The following is a 22,898-nucleotide window of genomic DNA, read 5'->3' as shown; positions in this document are numbered from 1 at the left end:
TGCACATAACAGCCCTTGCAGCCGCTACACGTGGCGCTACATTGTTCTGCTCAAAGGAGCAATGAGGTGACGTCACCTCCCGTTTACAGCTCAATTTAAAATTCCTTATTCCCATGTGAGAAAAGTCTCTCCATTGGATAAACACCGTTGGCTTTCTCCCCAGTGTTGCTTATTTTATCCCAGAGGGATGTTGGGCCGACTCAACCCCAAAATCAGGATTTGAACTCGCAACCTTCAGATTGCAAGCCACTCGCTCCAGCGCCGAGAAACCAATGAACTGACACATTTAGGCATAAACCGAGTAATGCGCGTGCATTTTTATTAAAAAAACATCCAAGGAAATTAAAAGCAGCACCAAAATGACATTGACAACGGTGCAGCCAACGTTTACAAAAACATAACTTAAATTCACCGCATGCAGTATACCGTGGTTTGTTCTGCACAGGGAGGGGATTTTTGTCACCATACCCACACTCTCCCAGCAGCTGTCTGCACACCGAACATTTACAGAGAAATAGCAGCCTATGGAATAAGCACAGAACTACATTGAAGCATTAACAGTATACAGAAATCAACACACCCCTGTGGAACAATTAATCAGGACACACTGCTCCACTTGTAAATACCCTCCTCCCATCATACTTCATCGCTTTTCCCACACTTTTGTAGGAATCTTGCTCAATTTCAGGAAAATCTGTTCCCTCTGATCCATGACAACTTTGAAAGCAAGTGCTGTTTGTTGCTGTGACCACTTTGCGTTTTAGGCTTGTGGAGTCATGCTCACTCGGCATGTGGGTTAAAACAAAAGACACTGGAGGCCTTTACAGCGGTCCAGTCTTCATACTTGTGAATGCTTTCAAATTGTTATGAATGTGCAGAGCCTGAGGGTCACAACGAATAACATCGTGTGATGGAGAACAGGGCGGGGGGAGGGGGGGCTTCTTCCTCCTCTAGTCGACTTCCTCCATGCGCGACACGTCCTCGTCGTCGCCCTCCAGGGGTGGAAGGTCGTCTGCGGGAGCGGCAGGGATGTCTTCAATTGTCGTCGACTCATCGTCATCGATGCCTGCCACACACACACAAGCTCCACTTAACACTCCACATCCAACAACCCCACCTCACTGGGGAGAGATGTAATGTGTCAACTAGTGTGGCCTACGCAGCGGCTGTTATCAGCTCGAGACCGTAGTTGCACTCGCAAGACGACGACCATTTTAATAATTGCCTCACCCGACCCACCTCATTTTGACACAAAATAGAAGTGGTGGCAAGTAGAAAAAAATTAACAAGCAGACAGCACGCCTCCTTCGCATAGCTAATAGTGTAATTATTGTGTTATGTACAATATACACAAACTAGTACCCCAAAAGAGCCTATCATGTATTATGGATAGTACCCATATTATAAACATAAACATCTCAGCAGCATTGGTTCAAGCAAACCTGGCTCTACTGATGGGACAATGATAGTTAAAACTGGTCCAGAATTTGCTCGTGTAGTACCAAATGCTGCTGAAATTACACTCCGAGAAGCCTGTGTGTGTACATGGAGAGAAACGGGAATGAGGCCAATTGTCTTCTTATTTTGTTGCCCATTTAACGGTGGGGAATTGCAAGTTGACTGCGGGAGGGAATCGACGCGAGGCCTACCAAGTCCCAGCTTGATCATGCGGTAGATGCGGCTCGCATGCGTCTGTGGGTCCTCGAGCGTAAAGCCAGACGAGAGCAGCGCCGTCTCAAACAGCAGGATGACCAGGTCCTTCACCGACTTGTCGTTCTTGTCCACCTCCACCTTCTGACGCAGGGTCTCCACGATGGGGTGGTCGTGGTTGAGCTCCAGGTGCTTCTTGGCGGCCATGTAGCCCATGGTGGAGGAGTCTCGCAAGGCCTGCGCCTTCATGATGCGCTCCATGTTGGCCGTCCAGCCGTAGGTGCTGGTCACGATGCAGCACGGAGAGGAGACCAGCCGATTTGACAGGGTCACCTGCACGGCACACAAGGGAACGCACATTAACAATGAGCATGGTGGACAAGCGCCGTTGTATTTACGCAGGAAAAAGGTGAGCAGACCCCTCGTGGAAATCATCCAAGCGTCACGTGGATTTTTCTTTACAGCAGCCGAGCACAGGCCCCAAATACGTCAAGCGGCCAGCAACAAACAGTACTATCAGTACTATCAAAGTTGTAATAGGCAAGAGTGTGACATGTGTCTTGAAGTGAGGAAGGTTATGGGGGCTTGGGAAAGGAAACAATGGGGAGGGTATTTCAAAGAGGCACAGTGTGAGGAAAAGACGCAGAAAGTGTTTTTACAGAAACTGGGATTGGTCCAAGTGTAGATGAGACGAAACATTGGGTGCAGGAATCAGGGGCAAGTTGATGGGAACAGTAAACCATGGTCGTAGCAATATAAGAGTGATAAGGAGGGGACTGACCATCGTTCAATAAGTAACTGGATGGAGTGCTGAATCAACCATAAACCGACTCTACATTGAATTATAACAAGGACAGCGAGGTAGGAACTGGGTGCCGCAGTGTTGACACGTTAATCAACTACTTCGCCTGGTATACAGGTCGTGGGTTCGATCCCAGTCCTGACACCTGGATATTTGGAGTTTGCATGTTCCCTCTGTGGTCACATGGATATTTCTCCAGGTCCTCCAGTTTTTCCCTCCACAATTAGAAACACGCATTGAGAGTATATAGCTGCTAGAAATTTACACATAAGCCACTTCGCTGGGCTATCATTTGTGGCCAGGTCGCTTCTAAGAGCTGCATAGCTCAGTGGGCCTTGCCTGGTAAGCTAAAAATAATTTTGATTCAGTTTGGGGGTGGCCCCCCACCCCAGACAGGTTCACATCACAAGTCCTGCCGAGTGCTCACCTTCTCCACCTTCTTCTCGAGGATCTCCTTGACCACCTTGCAGAGATTCTCAAACTTGGCCTTGGCCTCCTCCTGCCTCTTTTTCTCTTCCTCATCTTCTGGAAGCTCCATGCCCTCCTTGGTGACGGAGACAAGGGTCTTCCCGTCAAACTCCTTCAGCTGCTGCACGCAGTACTCATCGATGGGCTCCACCATGTACACCACCTCCAGGCCACGCTTGCGCACGCGCTCCACGAACGCAGAGTTGGCCACTTGCTCTTTTGACTCGCCTGCGAGCGAAATCGCGATTCACAAATTAGCCTCCCGGCACCACGGCCTCGTCTAACGGTTTGGCAATTCCCTGCTCAAATGAGCATCGCGACGGTGCTCATCTCCCGTTTACAGTCCCATGCCAGTGGTAGACATTCCAAATTCATTTGGCGAAGACTAATCAAAAGGACAACCCACTGTTAACAACCACAAAGTGGAATGCAATTTATAGACCGAGGGACGATTGACAGTCTACAAAGCTTCACAATTAGATTACTTGTAGTCTACACTTGTTAAGTTCAATACTTGGGGAACGTTCTTAGCCAGGAAGTGCTAGCAGGCTGTGTGAAGAGCATGTGTCGTGCAGCGGTATGTGTGTGGTGCCATGGAGTGTTGTGTCGTGGCGCGTGGTGTCGCGGCGCGTGTGGTGCTGTTGTTGGCACGTGCGTGTCTGCCCCCCGCACCGGTGATGTAGTAGATGTGCTTCTGGTTTTCCTTCATGCGAGACACGTAGTCCTTCAGCGAGCACATGTCCTCGCCCGACATGGACGTATGGTAGCGGAGCAGCTCCGCCAGCTTCTTCCGGTTCTGAGAGTCCTCGTGGATTCCCAGCTGTGGGGAAACAACGATCAGAGGCAGAGCGCAACAGGGTCAGATTTCCCCCTGACAAACGACGGGAAAAGCTCGAATCGCAAAATCTTCGAATCCACACCGCTGCAAAAAATTCGGCAAATGGTGAGAGCATCCACCTTGAGGTTTTTGGAGAACTGCTCATAGAACTTCTTGTAGTTGTCTTTGTCCTCGGCGAGCCCCGCGAACAGCTCCATGGACTTCTTGACGATGTTCTTGCGGATCACCTTGAGGATTTTGCTTTGCTGCAGCATCTCACGCGAGATGTTGAGGGGAAGGTCCTCGGAGTCCACCACTCCCTTCATGAAGTCTACACACGGTGAATATTCACGGCTTTAGTATTTATCACTATAACAACTATAGAGAACCATTGAATAGAAGTGCTTTAAGGGAGAAAAAATTACATTTTTTACGAGTTGCTCTCAAGCCTACATACTTACTGAGATACTCCGGGATGAGGTCTTCACAATTGTCCATGATGAAGACACGTCGAACGTACAGCTTGATGTTGTTTTTCTTCTTCTTGTTTTCAAAGAGGTCGAAGGGCGCCCGCCGGGGGACGAAGAGCAGTGCCCGGAATTCCAGCTGCCCCTCCACCGAGAAGTGCTGTAGCACAAACACGCCATGTGCAATAACCATTCAGTGTACATTCTGTATTTGCGCATTTCCTGTGGCGCATGGCCATCATCACAAAGGCACCTTTTCGAATCTGCAGTTTCTTCAAAGTTGGGTGGAGGAGGGGGGGGAGCAATGTTGCCACGTGTTGCCCCATTTCAGCAACGTTGCAGTTTAACGTTACAAATGTAGTGAATTTGGGCTATGATGCCACAACACAAATTACGTCACACAATCTCTGAACCGTATATCGAGGCAGATATAGCGTATTTTTACGGTTAATACACCCCGCAGTTATAACCAGGCCAGCCTCTTAACAAGTGAACAACAAACCTCTGCAACAAGCAGTGAACATGCTACCCTCTGGGCCGCATCATCGCACAAGTCAACAGATGGGCAACACATGCCAGGCCACATACGGCAGCCACAGCAGGCAGGAGGCCCTGGGGCTCGTCACCTCCAGTGTGTCCAGAAACAACTGCGGCACCACGCTCACCTTCACGGCAAGATGGTCCTCCCAGTCGTTGGTGAGGCTCTTATAGAACTCGCCGTACTCCTCCGCCGTGATGTCGTCCGGGTTGCGCGTCCACAGCGGCTTTGTCTTGTTCAGCTCCTCCTTGTCCGTGTACTTCTCCTTTATCTTCTTCTTTTTCTTCTTCTTGTCCGAGTCCTTGGCCTTGTCCTCCTCCTCATCGGAGCCTACGTCTTCGATTTTGGGAGTGTCGTCGTCAGACGTCTCTTCCTTGGGTTTATCAGAAGCCGCCTCCTCCTTATCCTCCTCGTCATCGCTCACCTCCTTGTCGCGTTCTTTCTCCACCTGCAACAGACGGATTACCCAAACTTCAGACGACATACGATGGATGGAGGTTGTTCACTAAAACAGCGATGAAACCAACGGACTGCGGTCCGAGTTGGCCGAATGTACGAAACGCAGCACGTTACTCACATAAAGCGTGATGGGATAGCCGATGAACTGGGAGTGCTTCTTGACAATGTCCTTGATTGACCTCTCCTCCAGGTACTCAGTCTGGTCCTCCTTCATGTGGAGCACGATCTTGGTGCCACGACCGAGAGGCTCCCCTGCACCGCATCATCGCAGCCACTCGAGATTAGCAATCTCATCACCCGGCGGCGGGGTGTGCTGGGCGTGCGGCATGGCGAGAGCCACGCGTGCTCCACCGGGAGCTCAAACCCACCGTCGTTGTCGGGCCTCACGGTAAACGAGCCGCCGGCTGAAGACTCCCACACGTACTGCTCGTCGTCGTTGTGCTTGGTGACGACGGTGACGCGCTCGGCCACCAGGTAGGCAGAATAGAAGCCCACGCCGAACTGGCCGATCATCGAGATGTCGGCGCCCGCCTGCAGGGCCTCCATGAAGGCTTTGGTGCCCGACTTGGCGATGGTGCCCAGGTTGTTGACGAGGTCGGCCTTGGTCATGCCGATGCCCGTGTCGACGAGTGTGAGTGTGCGGTCGATCTTATTGGGGACGATGTCGATCTTGAGCTCCTTGCCAGTGTCCAGCTTGCTGGGGTCAGTGAGGCTCTCGTAGCGGATCTTGTCCAGCGCCTGGGCAGACGGGGGACCGCACAGTGATGTTTACAATGCCATGGCAAGAGCAGATCTCGACACATGCTACCACGTCCACGTCTCGACCAATTACTGCATCTGAGACTAAGCGGCAGGGTGGCGGCAGTGGCAACACATGTGCCTCACAGCAAAAAGGGCTTGGGTTTTATTCCTGACTATGAGGGTGCCTGGAGTGTATACTCTCTCCCCCTACTTTTTATGGGCTTCCTCAGGTTTGCTCAGGTTTCCTCCCATAGCGAACAATACTTTGGTATGTACCGTATTTTCCCGCATATAGCCTGCATACGCATATAACCCGCAGACGCATATACCCCGAAAAAATAGCATTTTGTGTAAAAAAAAAATCAGATAGCCCACACCTCCATATACCCCGCATGCATTCATATATTTAACGTCGTTACCGCACCTTAATTCCATCATATTAATACGAAGTTTACATTTGTAATACATTCCACTATCAATTGTTAATATTAAAATCATAACGTGCACAAAGAAAACTAACCGTAAACGAGTGAACTTTAAACAGTAAATAAGTAACAAAAGTAAATATCCAATAAATAAGTACAGTTTCAGCACTGGTATATAGCGCTCTGCGCAGCACTACGATAACTCCATAGCCCCCCCCTCTCTCTCCTCCCAGCTGCCCCACCCCCCAACCCCCACCTCTCCCTCCCCCCAGCTGCCCCACCCCCCACCTCTCCCTCCCCCCAGCTGCCCCACCCCCCAACCCTCCCTCTCTCTCCCCCCAGCTGCCCCACCCCCCAACCCTCCCTCTCTCTCCCCACCCACCAACCCCCCACCTCTCCCTCCCCCCAGCTGCCCCACCCCCCACCTCTCCCTCCCCCCAGCTGCCCCACCCCCCAACCCCCACCTCTCCCTCCCCCCAGCTGCCCCACCCCCCAACCCTCCCTCTCTCTCCCCACCCACCAACCCCCCACCTCTCCCTCCCCCCAGCTGCCCCACCCCCCACCTCTCCCTCCCCCCAGCTGCCCCACCCCCCAACCCTCCCTCTCTCTCCCCCCAGCTGCCCCACCCACCAACCCCCCACCTCTCCCTCCCCCCAGCTGCCCCACCACCCAAACCCCCACCTCTCCCTCCCCCCAGCTGCCCCACCCCCCAACCCCCACCTCTCCCTCCCCCCAGCTGCCCCACCCCCCACCTCTCCCTCCCCCCAGCTGCCCCACTCCCCACCTCTCCCTCCCCCCAGCTGCCCCACCCCCCACCTCTTCCTCCCCCCAGCTGCCCCACCCCCCACCTCTCCCTCCCTCCAGCTGCCCCACCCCCCCAACCCCCACCTCTCTCTCCCCCCAGCTGCCCCACCCCCCACCTCTCCCTCCCCCCAGCTGCCCCACCCCTAACCTCCACCTCTCTCTCCCCCCAGCTGCCCCACCCCCCACCTCTCCCTCCCCCCAGCTGCCCCACCCCTAACCTCCACCTCTCTCTCCCCCCAGCTGCCCCACCCCCCACCTCTCCCTCCCCCCAGCTGCCCCACCCCTAACCTCCACCTCTCTCTCCCCCCAGCTGCCCCACCCCCAACCCTCCGTGTGTGAGGGTGTGTGGAGCGGGGTGTGTCCGTGTGTGTACGGAGCGAGGTGTCTGTCCGTGTGTGTTGAGTAGCGGGGTGCGAGTGGTTCCGTACGTCGGAGCTGTTGGAGATGAGCTCGCGCAGGAAGATCTCCTTGTTGGAGTAGAAGGTGTTGATGATGAGGGACATGAGCTGGGCGATCTCCGCCTGGAAGGCGAAGGTCTCCGCCTCCTCGCCGCTCCCCGCAGCCATGGGCTGCGTCGTCTCGGTCACCTCGGGCATCTGTGGAGACAGCGAGCGCAGGAGACGCGTGGGGGCACCCACTGAGCCAGAGACCACAAAGACACGGAGCCCCTATGGAGACACGGAGCCCCTATGGAGACACGGAGCCCCTATGGAGACACGGAGCCCCTATGGAGACACGGAGCCCCTATGGAGACACGGAGCCCCTATGGAGACACGGAGCCCCTATGGAGACACGGAGCCCCTATGGAGACACGGATCTCCTATGGAGACACGGAGCCCCTATGGAGACACGGAGCCCCTATGGAGACACGGAGCCCCTATGGAGACACGGAGCCCCTATGGAGACACGGAGCCCCTATGGAGACACGGAGCCCCTATGGAGACACGGAGCCCCTATGGAGACACGGAGCCCCTATGGAGACACGGAGCCCCTATGGAGACACGGAGCCCCTATGGAGACACGGAGCCCCTATGGAGACACGGAGCCCCTATGGAGACACGGAGCCCCTATGGAGACACGGAGCCCCTATGGAGACACGGATCTCCTATGGAGACACGGATCTCCTATGGAGACACGGAGCCCCTATGGAGACACGGATCCCCTATGGAGACACGGATCTCCTATGGAGACACGGAGCCCCTACGGAGACACGGAGACACAGAGCCCCTACAGAGACACGGAGCCCCGAGAGACACGGAGCCCCTATAGAGACACGGATCTCTTATGTAGACAACAGAGCCCCTATGTAGACAACAGAGCCCCTATGGAGGCGGTGGAGAACCTTCCAGAATGTTCCCCCTCACGGGCGCCACCCGCTGACCGCTCCGCCTGCACCACCGCTCACCCCCACGGCACCCCCACGGCACCCTCCACCACGGCACCCTCCACCACGGCGGCCTCGCTCGCCCTCTCGCGTCCCCCGCCAGTGGCGGGCGTCGGCCGGTGGTGTCGGGTCACCGCGGGGTCCGCCAGCAGCGCTCCAGGGTTGCTTCAACATTACACATCGAGCTACAGCAGCGGTCGTTACCTCGTATCGTTCTGCCGTAGCAGTCAGCAGTAGTCAAAGGAGCAGCGTGGCCTGCGTCTCGCTGCGGCTGCGTCAGACGTCTGTGTGAGCGAGGCGGCTCCTGCGCGCCGCTGTTTGTAGCGAGCGCGAAATTTCGAGAAGACGCGGGCGGGGGTTTCGCACGGCGTGCTCCGGTGATTGGTGGAAGTTTGGCGAAGCCCCGCCCCCTCGCTCTCGAGAATTCTGAAAGCCCCGCCCCCTCGCGCTCGAGAATTCTCAAAGCCCCGCCCCCTCGCTCTCGAGAATTCTCAAAGCCCCACCCCCTCGCTCTCGAGAATTCTCAAAGCCCCGCCCCCTCGCTCTCGAGAATTCTCGAAGCCCCACCCCCTCGCGAGAATTCTCAAAGCCCCGCCCCCTCGCGCTCGAGAATTCTCGAAGCCCCGCCCCCTCGCTCTCGAGAATTCTCGAAGCCCCGCCCCCTCGCGAGAATTCTCAAAGCCCCGCCCCCTCGCGCTCGAGAATTCTCGAAGCCCCGCCCCCTCGCGAAATCTCAAAGCCCCGCCCCCTCGCGCTCGAGAATTCTCAAGGCTCCGCTCAACAAGCCCGCGGCGCTTTCGTTTCCACGTGCTCATAGACGGTCGTGGTATAACAGAAATACACAGATCATCGTGATATAACAGCAATGCTCATAGCCTATCGTGGTGTATCACAGCAATGCCCATAGATGATCGTGGTATAACAGCAATTTTCATAGACCATCATGGTAACAGCAATGCCTATGGAATGTCATGGTAAAGCATTGCCCATAGACTACTAAACGTGTAGCGGCAAACAGAACTATTATATTTTACGGGCATTTTACTTTGTGCCCTTCGTTTGAATCCACCGCTGAGTTGGGTCTCGGCATCCCACTCAGCAGTGCGCAGCCCGCGTCTCGCCGACAGTCTTGCGTGTCAGCGTGAGTCACTCCGCGACAGCGAACCCTAAGAACCCCGATCGAGGACGCATTCGAGAACTTCTCGAAGCAGCCGCAGCACGGATCGCGTGAAGCGAGGCCACACGCCCGGCGCTCATCGTGGCTCGAGCTCGCGGGGTCTTTGTGCTGTTCACCGGGGCCGCGAGCAGTCCGGGGACGCGGGCTCGCCGGGCCCCACTGGGCGACCTGTTCGCCGCAGCTCGGCTCCATTGTGCCGTGTGGCAGGCAGCCCGCGGAGGGCTGGGGGTGGATTGTTGTGGCGGGCGCTCGACAGCAGTGGCACACGCGTGCTCGAGCGGCGTTCTCTAAGGCCAGCATGCTCTGTGGAATTAACACACGCTGTGGTTGAGCATGCTCTGTGGATTTTAAACACGACATGGGTTGGGCATGCTCTGTGGATTTAACACGCTATGGATTGGGCATGATCTGTGGATTGAATACAGGTCTGTGCATTTAACACACGCCATGGGTTGGACATGCTCTGTGGATTTAACACACGCTGTGGTTGGTCATGCTCTGTGGATTGAACACACTATAGGTTGGGCATGCTCTGTGGATTGAACACAGGTCTGTGCATTTAACACACGCTATGGGTTGGACATGTTCTGTGGATTTAACACGCTGCATGGGTTGGGAATGGTCTGTGGATTTAACACGCTGCATGGGTTGGGAATGGTCTGTGGATTTAACACGCTGCATGGGTTGGGAATGGTCTGTGGATTTAACACGCGCTGTCGGGTGGGTATGGTCTGTAGATGGAATATTCTGTGGGTTTAGCTGCGACTCTAAAAATAGGATTTAAAACTATGTTTTATTCTACCAGGTAAGGCCTACGGAGTTAAAAAAATATTTTTCAAAAGCCACCTGGCCACAAATGATAGCTCAACTTAGTGGCGTATGTGGAAATGTATAGCACCCAAATACTAACATTTAACACACACCACGGATTGAGTATGGTCTGTGGATTTAACACACGTTGATTTTTCATGTTTTATGTTCTCTCGTAATTACTTACAGGCAAAGCAGCTGAAACGTCGAGATTAGTTTTTGCCGTTTCCAATTCGTACTGTATAAGAGCTTACTTGAAAGTATTCAGTAAAATACTCAGTCACTGCAAACGTTAATGAGCACGGTGCGAACACATCAGCACTGGGGAGGCAAAGTTGGCCGAGCATGGTGCTGGCTCCACCACCCCCTGGTGCGCCGCGAACCCCGTAATAGGTGCTTGCTAACAGCATTTCCTCAACAATGTGTTTGGGTTGTAGGGGGATTCTTGCGTGCACATTGACGATTCGGTGTCAAAACATGTATTCACTTTCCACAAACTTGGCACCTTTCCCTTGCATATCCTCACACGGTACACCATCATGGACAACACGGTCACCCATGTAAAAATAAAGTTGTGACTACATCAACATCAGCCACACCCCAGATCACACAGCACCACCCACTCCCTTTTCTAAATCACGTAACGAGAGTCCAGCAGATTGCACAGGCCACAAACCGACGATATACACAGCAATTTCATAATTACAAAATACTTAAGGATTCAGGTTGACATATATTGACGCGGATGACCACGATTTAATTTAGAATTCCCCCTAAAGGCAGCATCTTGTGTAGAGTTGCTATATGTTGAGATGAGACGTAAATATGAAATATATGAAGATTATTGCGACATCAGTTTCCCGTAACTTGTAATTGCATAACCCTCACTGTGTTGTTGAGCTTGCTGTACTTCCAGTGCCGATTATTTTTACACGCTTTTATTTAACTCACTATCTGTTGTTGTCGTATCCTCAAATCTTGTAACTCAATTTTAATCCACTTCCCAATGTGATATCGACTGCAAACTTGGTATACTTATGTCATACTGATGACAACACTATATTCTATAATTTTAAAAAATGTAACCATCTTTTTAATGTTATGTTTCGGCTTTGGTCTAATTGTCCACGCTCAACTCGCGTTGGCTGTAAATCACCACAGTCCCTTACGTTATGGCAAGCTTCAGAGCCACTTCCTGGATTCGTGGAGTTTTGCCATTACTCGTAAGCTACATTTAATTAAAGCGTGTTTTTTTAAGTATTTTTAAATATTACTTATTGTTTCCATCCATCAAAGTCAAAAGTCCTTCCTCGTGCAGTGACAGAATTATTCGGACTCAGTGGTGGTACTTTGTCAGGCTGTAGATCTTTGAAAGGAGAATTATCTGGTTAACAAGTGTCAAATGCTGCTGATAAGTTGACCAAGGCGACACCAGTGATTTGGTTGTTCTCGAAACCGTCTTCTATGCACTGGGTGAGGTTTAGCACCTGGCCAGTGCAGGACTTGCACGGCTGGAAATCACATTGTTCTGGAATGAGTTCCTCCAGTAGAGGTGATTGCTGGTTCAAGATAAGTCTCTCAAAAAGTTTGAAGAGGTCGCAGAGCAAGGACATTGGTCAGACGCTCTTAGGGTCAGATGGGTCTTTTCCTGGCTTTGGAAACGCGACAAGTCTTCCGTGTCTTGGGTATGAGCACAGGAATGTAACATTCTCAAGAGCCACTCCCTTGTTGTTAGTGCAACGTTCTTTAACTGTTTAGTGCAGATGTATTAATGCCTGCTGCCTTGCCAGTCTTTATACCCTTGATGGCTTCCAGTGCCAATAAAGACCAGTAAACTCTTTCCACTGCAGTTCATCCAGCATGAGCCTATGAGTCTTGCAATCATTACAACTTTTCAACATATAACATTCACCATGTATATGCTTTCGGTAAAATGAAAAAAACAATTAAATACATGAACTATTAAACATTATCATGAAAACCAGCACTGTTCAATTGCTCTGCCTAACATTTTGCAAAGCACCAATTTTGTGGGTAACGCTACAAATTGACAACTTTAATAACAAAGTTTATCTCACAAAATAATCAGAAAATAACATTTTAAAACCCATAATCAGTAAAGATAATCACAATGTGATGTTATTTTATAAATGGATTATACGATTCCACTATGTAACACAATTTTTGTTCCAGGGTAGTGTTAGTGTTATTTCGTATTTGCTTATGCCTATAAAGTATAACAATGGTTATTATTCCCCACAAACTTTGCTTTTGTAACCAAAGCACAAACTTTGCACATGCGTGACAAAGCTGACCCGGGGTTGCCCCGAGCAACGAACACACGTTCGTTGGGAGGTGGGGGGGGGATTTTTTCTTTCGCGTTAAAAATGCCAAAAAAATACACAACGCGGAGGTAAATTCTTCAAAGTGTCGTGTCCTCTTCTCCCCCCCCCCACCCCAATGTGTGCACTTACTACTATAGGATCGGTAGATACTAATATTATAGCGCTTAGATACTATTATTGTAGAGCAGGCGGGGGGATTGTGGGAGAGGGCGAGGATAGCGGCCCAGCCCCATCTGCCACGGTGCCACCTCGGCCGGCTGGGCGAGGCCGGGGGCTCTGCACGGGACGAGGCCTCACGACGGCACTCTGTCAAGTTAGTAGTTTGTGCCAAAGAGTTTATATGTACTGCTGTAGTGATAGCAGGTAGCACCAGTCAGTATGCACTGCTGTAGTTAAAGCAAGTACCACCAGTCAGTATGCACTGCTGTAGTGATAGCAGGTACCACCAAAGTCAGTATGCACTGCTGGAGTAATAGTAGATACTGCTATCGAGTTGATAGATACTAAAACAGTCAATATATACCACTACGTTCAGTAAATACTACTATACAGTCAGTAGATACTACTACAGTCAGTAGCTTCTGCTATAGTCAGTAGATACTACTATAGAGTCAGCAGATACTACTATAGAGTTAGTAGTTACTACTACAGAGTCGGGAGATACTACTGTATGGCTAGTAGATACGACTGTATGGCTAATAGATACTACTACGGTCAGTAGTTACTACAGTCAGTAAATACTATACAGTCAGTAGCTACTACTGTAGTCAGTAGATACTACAGTCAATAGATACCACTTACTGTTGTATGTAGGGTGTGTAGGTATATATACCTACGTGGGGGTAAAACATTTTTTTGAGTGGGGGGTCGACAATTTTCGGAAACCTTTCATATCAACTATTTACTCCCCACTTTCTTAACTTTTTGGACTTCTGCAAGCCTCTTATAATTTTGTTGGTGGACAAATGGGCAAATGGCTCACCGGGCTTTCACAATAGCTGAGTATCTGTGTATGTATATGTAATGTTTTTAAGAGAAGTTTTGAAATACAAATTTCGCCCGGGCAATGCCGGATACTTCCCCGCGAGTATGATATATTTTTTAAATAACATTGAAAATTGTAAAACATTTTGAAAAATGTTACTTTTACAATTTAAAAAAATTGTAACAAATTTTATAACATAAAATTCTGAGCAACAATTGTCCATCTTACCTTCCAGAGTATTTTGCATTGCTCGCAGGTGAAATGAGTTTCCCAGGAGTTGTCTTGATCCCCAACAGGCATGCCGAAATATGCCTTGTAGGCCTCACACATCTTAGCAGATGCTTCCACAGAGTACTTTTTGCTCGTTTTGATAAATTGGCCAAAGACATAGCAAAATGCGTCTGCCGAATGCTTGCAGCCTCTTGATACCATCTCAGAAAATGCAGATATGTATCCACAGCTGGAACTAAACTGAACTGGTGGGTTTAAGGCCCCTGTATTTATACTATTATTTATATTACTGGAAAGTTCTAGAATGTTCTAGAAGTTACTCCAAGTTTACTTAGCACTGACTATCTGGAAAGTTCTGGAAAATAGGTAAATTTCTAAATATCACTGTCCTGGTCATAAAAGCAAAGTATGTGGAGAATAATAGCCATTTTCTGTACTTTTGAGGCATAAGCAATTCGGAAATAACACTTACTACCCGGGAACAAAAAAATATGTGTTATTGCAGACCTTGAATCGTACAATGTAATATAGTGTCCCCATACCCTGGACACCCTTGCAAGCACCACATTCCAGCTCGACTTCCCTGGCTTCCATCTGCCATGGGAACAATGGGGCAGCACATACCCGGAGCCACACGAAGCATGCGAGTTGCAAACGGCCGATGCACAAGTTGCGAATCGGAGACTGTGTGAAACTGCGGCTCCGAAATTAAAACCACATAGCGCGTAAATTCGCACTTCCCCAAATATAAACGTGAGACTAGGCATTTGAATGGATAAATATGTTTACGGCAGCATCTTTAATAGTTTGTCTTGATTGACCGTAAGGAAGGCGGTTCAGATATAATATTGAAATAAGTAATATTAAAATTTGCAGCATCCCTAGAATTTTGGCCTTGCTGGTCCCGACCATCAGCCCCTCTAACCCTGGCCTGACCCACTGTCCAGGACGCCCTTGATGGCCACAGGGGCCTGGAACCACACGCAGTCGTCCTCGCGCGGCTGGCCGAGGGCCATGCCCAGCGGCTCCTCCAGACTGTTGCTAAACGTGACGACGACCCTCCTCCCGCGGGTGGGCGGCTTGTAGTTGAGCTTGGGCTTGAACCAGTCGACGCCGCAGTCCCTGTGCGCCCACAGCAGCAGTGTGGCCGAGGTGACGGGCAGAGTGCGCGGCTCGCCAAACACATCCTGCACGAAGAGCGAGTGAAACACGTGGCGGCTGTAGCGAGCGTGGCACAGCGCATCGCCGCTGCCTCCCAGCGCCAGCTCGTGGAAGTCCAGCTCGTAGAGCTCGAGCGGCGACACGGGGCTCGGCCCGAGCAGGATGAGGACCCGGGGCACGTGCGACAGGGAGAAGAGCGTCTCCAGGTGGCCGCTCAGCTCGTGTAGGGCCGTCAGCGTGCGTGCTTCTTGCCTTAACCTGGGGGGCACCTCTGCCTGCAGGGAAGAGGGGAGGGAGGCGGTCACACCAGGCCGAAAGCCACGGTCTTCAACCAGCAACAGAACTGCTGCCCTGAGATGCAATTGTGAACATTATAAATGTCACGTCCCGCATTATAACGTCGTGTCCCACGTCAATGTATTCACCTCTACCATCATCATCACCACAAACATCGCAAGTCACCTATCACACCATACTATCACCACCACTATATCCAACAACAGACACTTCCCGCACACACATTATCCATCATCACATTCACCTCCATCATCACATTTAACATCATCAGCAGCAGCAACATCGACTATCACCACATCCAACATGTAACTGCCACCTCGCCACCATGCTGTAGTTCAGCGACTGTACTCCATTGGTATAGCTTCATCTAACACGTGAAGGACACTGGGCATAATGATAAAATGTACCTTTACTTTTTATGTACAAATCCATTTCTATTGTATAAACATCGCCTAAATTATAAAATTTCATGTCGAATGTCGCCCCCTCGTGTCCTCCCCTCGCGTCCACAACCGCTCCGCTTCCACACACGACCCGGGGTCAGTCAGGTCTAAACAAATCAGTGACCTTGCGCCTGCACACTCCACCCCCTGAACACTCCACCCCCTGAACACTCCACCCCCTGAACACTCCACCCCCTGAACACTCCACCCCCTGAACACCCCGTCCATGAACACCCCGTCCATGAACACTCCGTCCATGAACACTCCACCCCCGGACACTCCACCCCGGACACTCCACCCCCGGACACTCCACCCCCGGACACTCCACCCCCGGACACTCCACCCCCCCGGACACTCCACCCCCGCACACTCCACCCCCGCACACTCCACCCCCGGACACTCCACCCCCGAACACTCCACCCCCGCACACTCCACCCCCGACACTCCACCCCCGCACACTCCACCCCCGACACTCCCCCCACCTCACAACCACTCCCCCACCTCACACCACTCCCCCCCCACCTCACACCACTCCCCCCCCACCTCCAGCACTCCCCCCACCTCACCACTCCCCCCCCACCTCACACCACTCCCCCCACCTCACACCACTCCCCCCACCTCACACCACCTCCCCCCCCCACCTCACACCACTCCCCCCCCCCCACCTCACACCACTCCCCCCCCACCACACACCACTCCCCCCCCCACCTCACACCACTCCCCCCCCCACCACACACCACTCCCCCCCCCACCTCAACACCACTCCCCCCCCCACCTCACACCACTCCCCCCCCCCACCTCACACCACTCCCCCCCCCACCACACACCACTCCCCCCCCCACCTCACACCACTACCCCCACCTCACACCACTCCCCCCCCACACCACTCCCCCCACCTCACACCACTCCCCCCCCACCACACACCACTCCCCCCCCACCTCACACCACTCCCCCCCCCACCTCACACCACTCCCCCCCCCCACCACACACCACTCCCCCCCCCCACCTCACACCACTCCCCCCCCCACCTCACACCACTCCCCCCTCCCACCTCACACCACTCCCCCCACCTCACACCACTCCCCCCCCACCTTACACCACTCCCCCCACCTCACACCACTCCCCCCCCACCAGACACCACTCCCCCCCCCCCACCTCACACCACTCCCCCCACCTCACACCACTCCCCCCCCCACCTCACACCACTCCCCCCACCTCACACCACTCCCCCCCCACCAGACACCACTCCCCCCCCACCTCACACCACTCCCCCCCCACCTCACACCACTCCCCCCCCACCACACACCACTCCCCCCCCCCACCTCACACCACTCCCCCCCCCACCTCACACCACTCCCCCCCCCACCTCACACCACTCCCCCCCCCACCACACACCACTCCCCCCCCCACCTCACACCACTCCCCCCCCCACCTCACACCACTCCCCCCACCTCGCACCACTCCCCCCCCCACCTCACACCACTCCCCCCACCTCACACCACTCCCCCCACCTCGCACCACTCCCCCCCCCACCTCACACCACTCCCCCCACCTCGCACCACTCCCCCCCCACCTCACACCACTCCCCCCCCCCCCACCTCACACCACTCCCCCCGCACCTCACACTCCCTCACCCCCCCACCTCACACTCCCTCACCCCCCCACCTCACACTCCCCTCACCCCCCCACCTCACACTGCCCTCACCCCCCCACCTCACACTCCCTCACCCCCCCCCACCTCACACTCCCTCACCCCCCCACCTCACACTCCCCTCACCCCCCCACCTCACACTGCCCTCACCCCCCCACCTCACACTCCCTCACCCCCCCCACCTCACACTCCCTCACCCCCCCACCTCACACTCCCCTCACCCCCCCCCCACCTCACACTCCCCTCACCCCCCCCCCACCTCACACTGCCCTCACCCCCCCACCTCACACTCCCTCACCCCCCCCACCTCACACTGCCCTCACCCCCCCACCTCACACTCCCTCACCCCCCCACCTCACACTGCCCTCACCCACCTCACACTCCCTCACCCCCCCACCTCACACTGCCCTCACCCCCCCCACCTCACACTCCCCTCACCCCCCCCCCACCTCACACTGCCCCTCACCCCCCCACCTCACACTCCCCTCACCCCCCCCACCTCACACTCCCCTCACCCCCCCCCCACCTCACACTGCCCTCACCCCCCCACCTCACACTCCCCTCACCCCCCCCCACCTCACACTGCCCTCACCCCCCCACCTCACACTCCCCTCACCCCCCCCACCTCACACTGCCCTCACCCCCCCTACCTCACACTCCCCCTCACCCTCCCCCACCTCACACTCCCCTCACCCCCCCCACCTCACACTCCCCTCACCCCCCCCACCTCACACTGCCCTCACCCCCCCCCCCCACCTCACACTGCCCTCACCCCCCCACCTCACACTGCCCTCACCCCCCCCCCCACCTCACACTGCCCTCACCCCCCCCCCCCCCCACCTCACACTCCCTCACCCCCCCACCTCACACTGCCCTCACCCCCCCACCTCACACTCCCCTCACCCCCCCCACCTCACACTGCCCTCACCCCCCCACCTCACACTCCCCTCACCCCCCCCACCTCACACTCCCCTCACCCCCCCTCCCACCTCACACTGCCCTCACCCCCCCACCTCACACTCCCCTCACCCCCCCCCCCACCTCACATTGCCCTCACCCCCCCACCTCACACTCCCCTCACCCCCCCCACCTCACACTGCCCTCACCCCCCCCACCTCACACTCCCCTCACCCCCCCCCCCCACCTCACACTGCCCTCACCCCCCCACCTCACACTCCCCTCACCCCCCCCACCTCACACTGCCCTCACCCCCCCCCCACCTCACACTCCCCTCACCTCCCCCCACCTCACACTGCCCTCACCCCCCCCACCTCACACTCCCCTCACCCCCCCCCCCCACCTCACACTGCCCTCACCCCCCCCCCACCTCACACTCACCTCACCCCCCCCCCACCTCACACTGCCCTCACCCCCCCACCTCACACTCCCCTCACCCCCCCCACCTCACACTCCCCTCACCCCCCCCCCACCTCACACTGCCCTCACCCCCCCACCTCACACTCCCCTCACCCCCCCCCACCTCACACTGCCCTCACCCCCCCACCTCACACTCCCCTCACCCCCCCCACCTCACACTGCCCTCACCCCCCCCCCACCTCACACTCCCCTCACCCCCCCCCCACCTCACACTGTCCTCACCCCCCCACCTCACACTCCCCTCACCCCCCCCACCTCACACTGCCCTCACCCCCCCCCACCTCACACTCTCCTCACCCCCCCCCCACCTCACACTGCCCTCACCCCCCCCACCTCACACTCCCCTCACCCCCCCCCCACCTCACACTCCCCTCACCCCCCCCACCTCACACTGCCCTCACCCCCCCACCTCACACTCCCCTCACCCCCCCCACCTCACACTGCCCTCACCCCCCCCCCACTCACACTCCCCTCACCCCCCCCCCCCACCTCACACTCCCCTCACCCCCCCCCCCCACCTCACACTGCCCTCACCCCCCCCCCCACCTCACACTCCCCTCACCCCCCCACCTCACACTCCCCTCACCCCCCCCACCTCACACTCTCCTCACCCCCCCCCCCCACCTCACACTGCCCTCACCCCCCCCCCACCTCACACTCCCCTCACCCCCCCCCACCTCACACTCCCCTCACCCCCCCCCACCTCACACTGCCCTCACCCCCCCACCTCACACTCCCCTCACCCCCCCCACCTCACACTGCCCTCACCCCCCCCCACTCACACTCCCCTCACCCCCCCCCCCCACCTCACACTCCCCTCACCCCCCCCCCCACCTCACACTGCCCTCACCCCCCCCCCACCTCACACTCCCCTCACCCCCCCCCCCCCACCTCACACTGCCCTTACCCCCCCCCACCTCACACTGCCCTCACCCCCCACCTCACACTCCCCTCACCCCCCCCACCTCACACTGCCCTCACCCCACCTCACACTGCCCTCACCCCCCCACCTCACACTCCCCTCACCCCCCCCACCTCACACTGCCCTCACCCCCCCCCCACCTCACACTGCCCTCACCCCCCCACCTCACACTCCCCCTCACCCCCCCCCACCTCACACTCCCCTCACCCCCCCCCACCTCACACTGCCCCCACCCCCCCACCTCACACTCCCCTCACCCCCCCCACCTCACACTGCCCTCACCCCCCCACCTCACACTCCCCTCACCCCCCCCACCTCACACTGCCCTCACCCCCCCCCCACCTCACACTCCCCTCACCCCCCCCACCTCACACTGCCCTCACCCCCCCACCTCACACTCCCCTCACCCCCCCCACCTCACACTGCCCTCACCCCCCCCCACCTCACACTCCCCTCACCCCCCCCCACCTCACACTGCCCTCACCCCCCCCACCTCACACTCCCCTCACCCCCCCCCCACCTCACACTGCCCTCACCCCCCCCACACCTCACACTCCCCTCACCACCCCCCCACCTCACACTCCCCTCACCCCCCCCACCTCACACTCCCCTCACCCCCCCCCCACCTCACACTGCCCTCACCCCCCCACCTCACACTCCCCTCACCCCCCCCCCCCACCTCACACTGCCCTCACCCCCCCACCTCACACTCCCCTCACCCCCCCCACCTCACACTGCCCTCACCCCCCCCACCTCACACTCCCCTCACACCCCCCCACCTCACACTCCCCTCACCCCCCCCACCTCACACTGCCCTCACCCCCCCCCCCCCCCACCTCACACTGCCCTCACCCCCCCCACCTCACACTGCCCTCACCCCCCCACCTCACACTCCCCTCACCCCCCCCCCACCTCACACTGCCCTCACCCCCCCCACCTCACACTCCCCTCACCCCCCCCCACCTCACACTGCCCTCACCCCCCCACCTCACACTCCCCTCACCCCCCCCCACCTCACACTGCCCTCACCCCCCCACCTCACACTGCCCTCACCCCCCCCCCCACCTCACCCCCCCACCTCACACTGCCCTCACCAGGCGGCTGTGGAAGTGCAGCAGCTGCGGGTAGGGAAGCGGCAGCTGTCCGCGCTGGTAGAGCGCGTGAGCGAAGATCTCCCAGACGAGGGCGCCCAGGCTCCGCTGGCTCACGGCGCCGCGCACCGTCACCTCGCAGCGCTGCGCACACATCGCCGCCGCCGCCGCCGCTCTCTTCTTCCTCCTCCTCTCTCCTTCTTTCTTCCTCCTTCTCGCTCCCCTCGCTCGCCCGCCTCCGCTGGCTCCCCAGTTCAAAACGGCGTCACGTGGTCTACGCACCGGAAAAGGGCACGACGGGAGGAAGAGGCGGGGCTTAGGTGAGGGGCTTAGGTGAGGGGAGGGGCTTAGGTGAGGGGAGGGGCTTAGGTGAGGGGAGGGGCTTGGTTGGGGGTTGGGTGAGGGGAGGGGAAGGGTTGAGGGGAGGGGTGAGGAGGGTTCAATTTCGATTTAAAGCTTTCGTGACTGCAGGGATTCAAGAATCAAGAATATGAATCGGTAAGGGGGAGTTGAGGGGAGGGGTTGGGTAGTTGAGGGGAGGGTTTGGTGCATAGCCACCACTGCCCAGAGGGTCCTGCTCAGTTTCACTCCTCACCAAACTCCTCCCTTCAACCCTCTCCCAACCCCTCAAACCCCCTTACCCCTCCCCTCAAACCCTCACCCCTCCCCTCTCCCTCCAACCCCCTCCCCTCAAACCCCCTCACCCAACCCCTGAACCTTCCCCTCAACCCCCCACCCCTCGCCCAACCCCTCAACCCCCCACCCAACTCCTCAAACCCCCCTACCCCCACCCCTCGCCCAACCCCTCAACCCCCCTACCCCTCAACCCCCCACCCAGCCCCCCCCACCCAGCCCCCCCACCCAGCCCCCCCCCCCCCGTGGCTGTGACCCAGCGCTGTGCAGGCAGCCAGGTTTGGTGGATCATCGCACGCGGACGTTGCGCAACTCCCCCCCCCCCCCCCCCCCCCCCCCCCCCCCTGGGTGTCTCGACAATGCGCCGCCTCCTGGGTCGCCAGCAAAACTGTGGATTCCACGGGCCCCATCTGCGTGGGAGGGCTTCCCCCAGGGTGCTCGTTTTCTCCCAGATGTAAACGCTCATGAATTGGCCGATAACGCCGTCACAGAAGAAAGCGGAGCTATTTGTTGGCACCGGCTCGGCCTCTCGTCTGTGGTTCCTCCTCGCGCCTTCTGTCGGCAAGAGTGAGTACTGCTCAGCGGCGCCTTACAAGTTGAGATTACGATGGTGTTCAAGGTCTCGAGTCGGTAAACAATCATGATAAGAAATATATGCGTTGTGGAAGGCGTTGACTGATGGGCTGGAGTTCGGGCTTGCCTTTACAAGAGATTAGGCTTGTGGTGAAGAGGTCAGTGTGATTGTTGTGAGGTCAGACCGAGTTTGGGGACGATTGTGGCCAGGTCATGTATTATGCAGAATTTCTTTCGCACCGTACGTAGGCAACCGTGCTAATCAGAGGTGCAGGGGGAAGGACATTTGGGGTGAAGCGTTGAAGGCGGTTTGGGTGAGAAATTTGGAAGTGTGGATTGACGTGGGTCTGGCATTTCAGGTACGAAGGACTCGTTCCAATTTGTCAACTTATTTATTTCTGAAATTCCTGGCACTTGACCTTTACTGAACAAAACAGAGGACGACACCTATTCACAGAGCGTGGTGATCGATTAAACATATATCCTGCTGCAATGAAAACACTCCCATTACGTTTAGTGGAGGCAGAGTGGTACAGGGACCACATCTGCTTACACCAAAAGCCCAAACAAGTTTCAAACACTATGGTGGCAGATTTCACACATTCGCACGCAGCCGTCACGTGACACTACGAGACCCTTGCACAGTC

The 22,898-nt window shown here is 56.2% G+C and overlaps 2 protein-coding genes across 5 annotated transcripts; both read right to left on the bottom strand.

Annotated features, from left to right (window-relative positions):
* Window positions 1-297: 297 nt before the first annotated feature.
* Window positions 298-14,273, bottom strand: LOC133341498 (heat shock protein HSP 90-alpha-like). 4 transcript variants are annotated; one of them, XM_061550185.1, is made up of 11 exons: window positions 14,101-14,273; window positions 7,600-7,767; window positions 5,570-5,939; window positions 5,320-5,453; window positions 4,870-5,190; window positions 4,199-4,364; window positions 3,878-4,068; window positions 3,593-3,740; window positions 2,880-3,148; window positions 1,650-1,983; window positions 298-1,066 (listed from the first exon to the last, which is right to left on the bottom strand). In XM_061550185.1, exons 1-11 carry the CDS (start codon window positions 14,200-14,202, stop codon window positions 951-953), a joined length of 2,319 nt encoding a protein of 772 aa, XP_061406169.1. In that variant the 5' UTR covers window positions 14,203-14,273; the 3' UTR covers window positions 298-950. The 4 variants fall into 4 exon arrangements, with proteins under 4 accessions (XP_061406169.1, XP_061406170.1, XP_061406171.1 ...); XM_061550186.1 differs by having other exon boundaries at window positions 7,600-7,808; window positions 14,101-14,134; XM_061550187.1 differs by lacking the exon at window positions 14,101-14,273 and adding an exon at window positions 8,760-8,918.
* Window positions 14,274-15,023: 750 nt separating this feature from the next.
* On the bottom strand, window positions 15,024-21,201 carry MAD2L1BP (MAD2L1 binding protein). The gene is made up of 2 exons (XM_061549652.1): window positions 21,049-21,201; window positions 15,024-15,539 (listed from the first exon to the last, which is right to left on the bottom strand). Exons 1-2 carry the CDS (start codon window positions 21,199-21,201, stop codon window positions 15,024-15,026), a joined length of 669 nt encoding a protein of 222 aa, XP_061405636.1.
* Window positions 21,202-22,898: the final 1,697 nt, after the last annotated feature.

This window comes from Lethenteron reissneri, chromosome 11, assembly GCF_015708825.2.
Source record: "Lethenteron reissneri isolate LAM-NWPU_2019-01 chromosome 11, ASM1570882v1, whole genome shotgun sequence".
Lineage (NCBI taxonomy): Eukaryota > Metazoa > Chordata > Hyperoartia > Petromyzontiformes > Petromyzontidae > Lethenteron > Lethenteron reissneri.
This window is presented reverse-complemented; position numbering and strand designations above follow the sequence as displayed.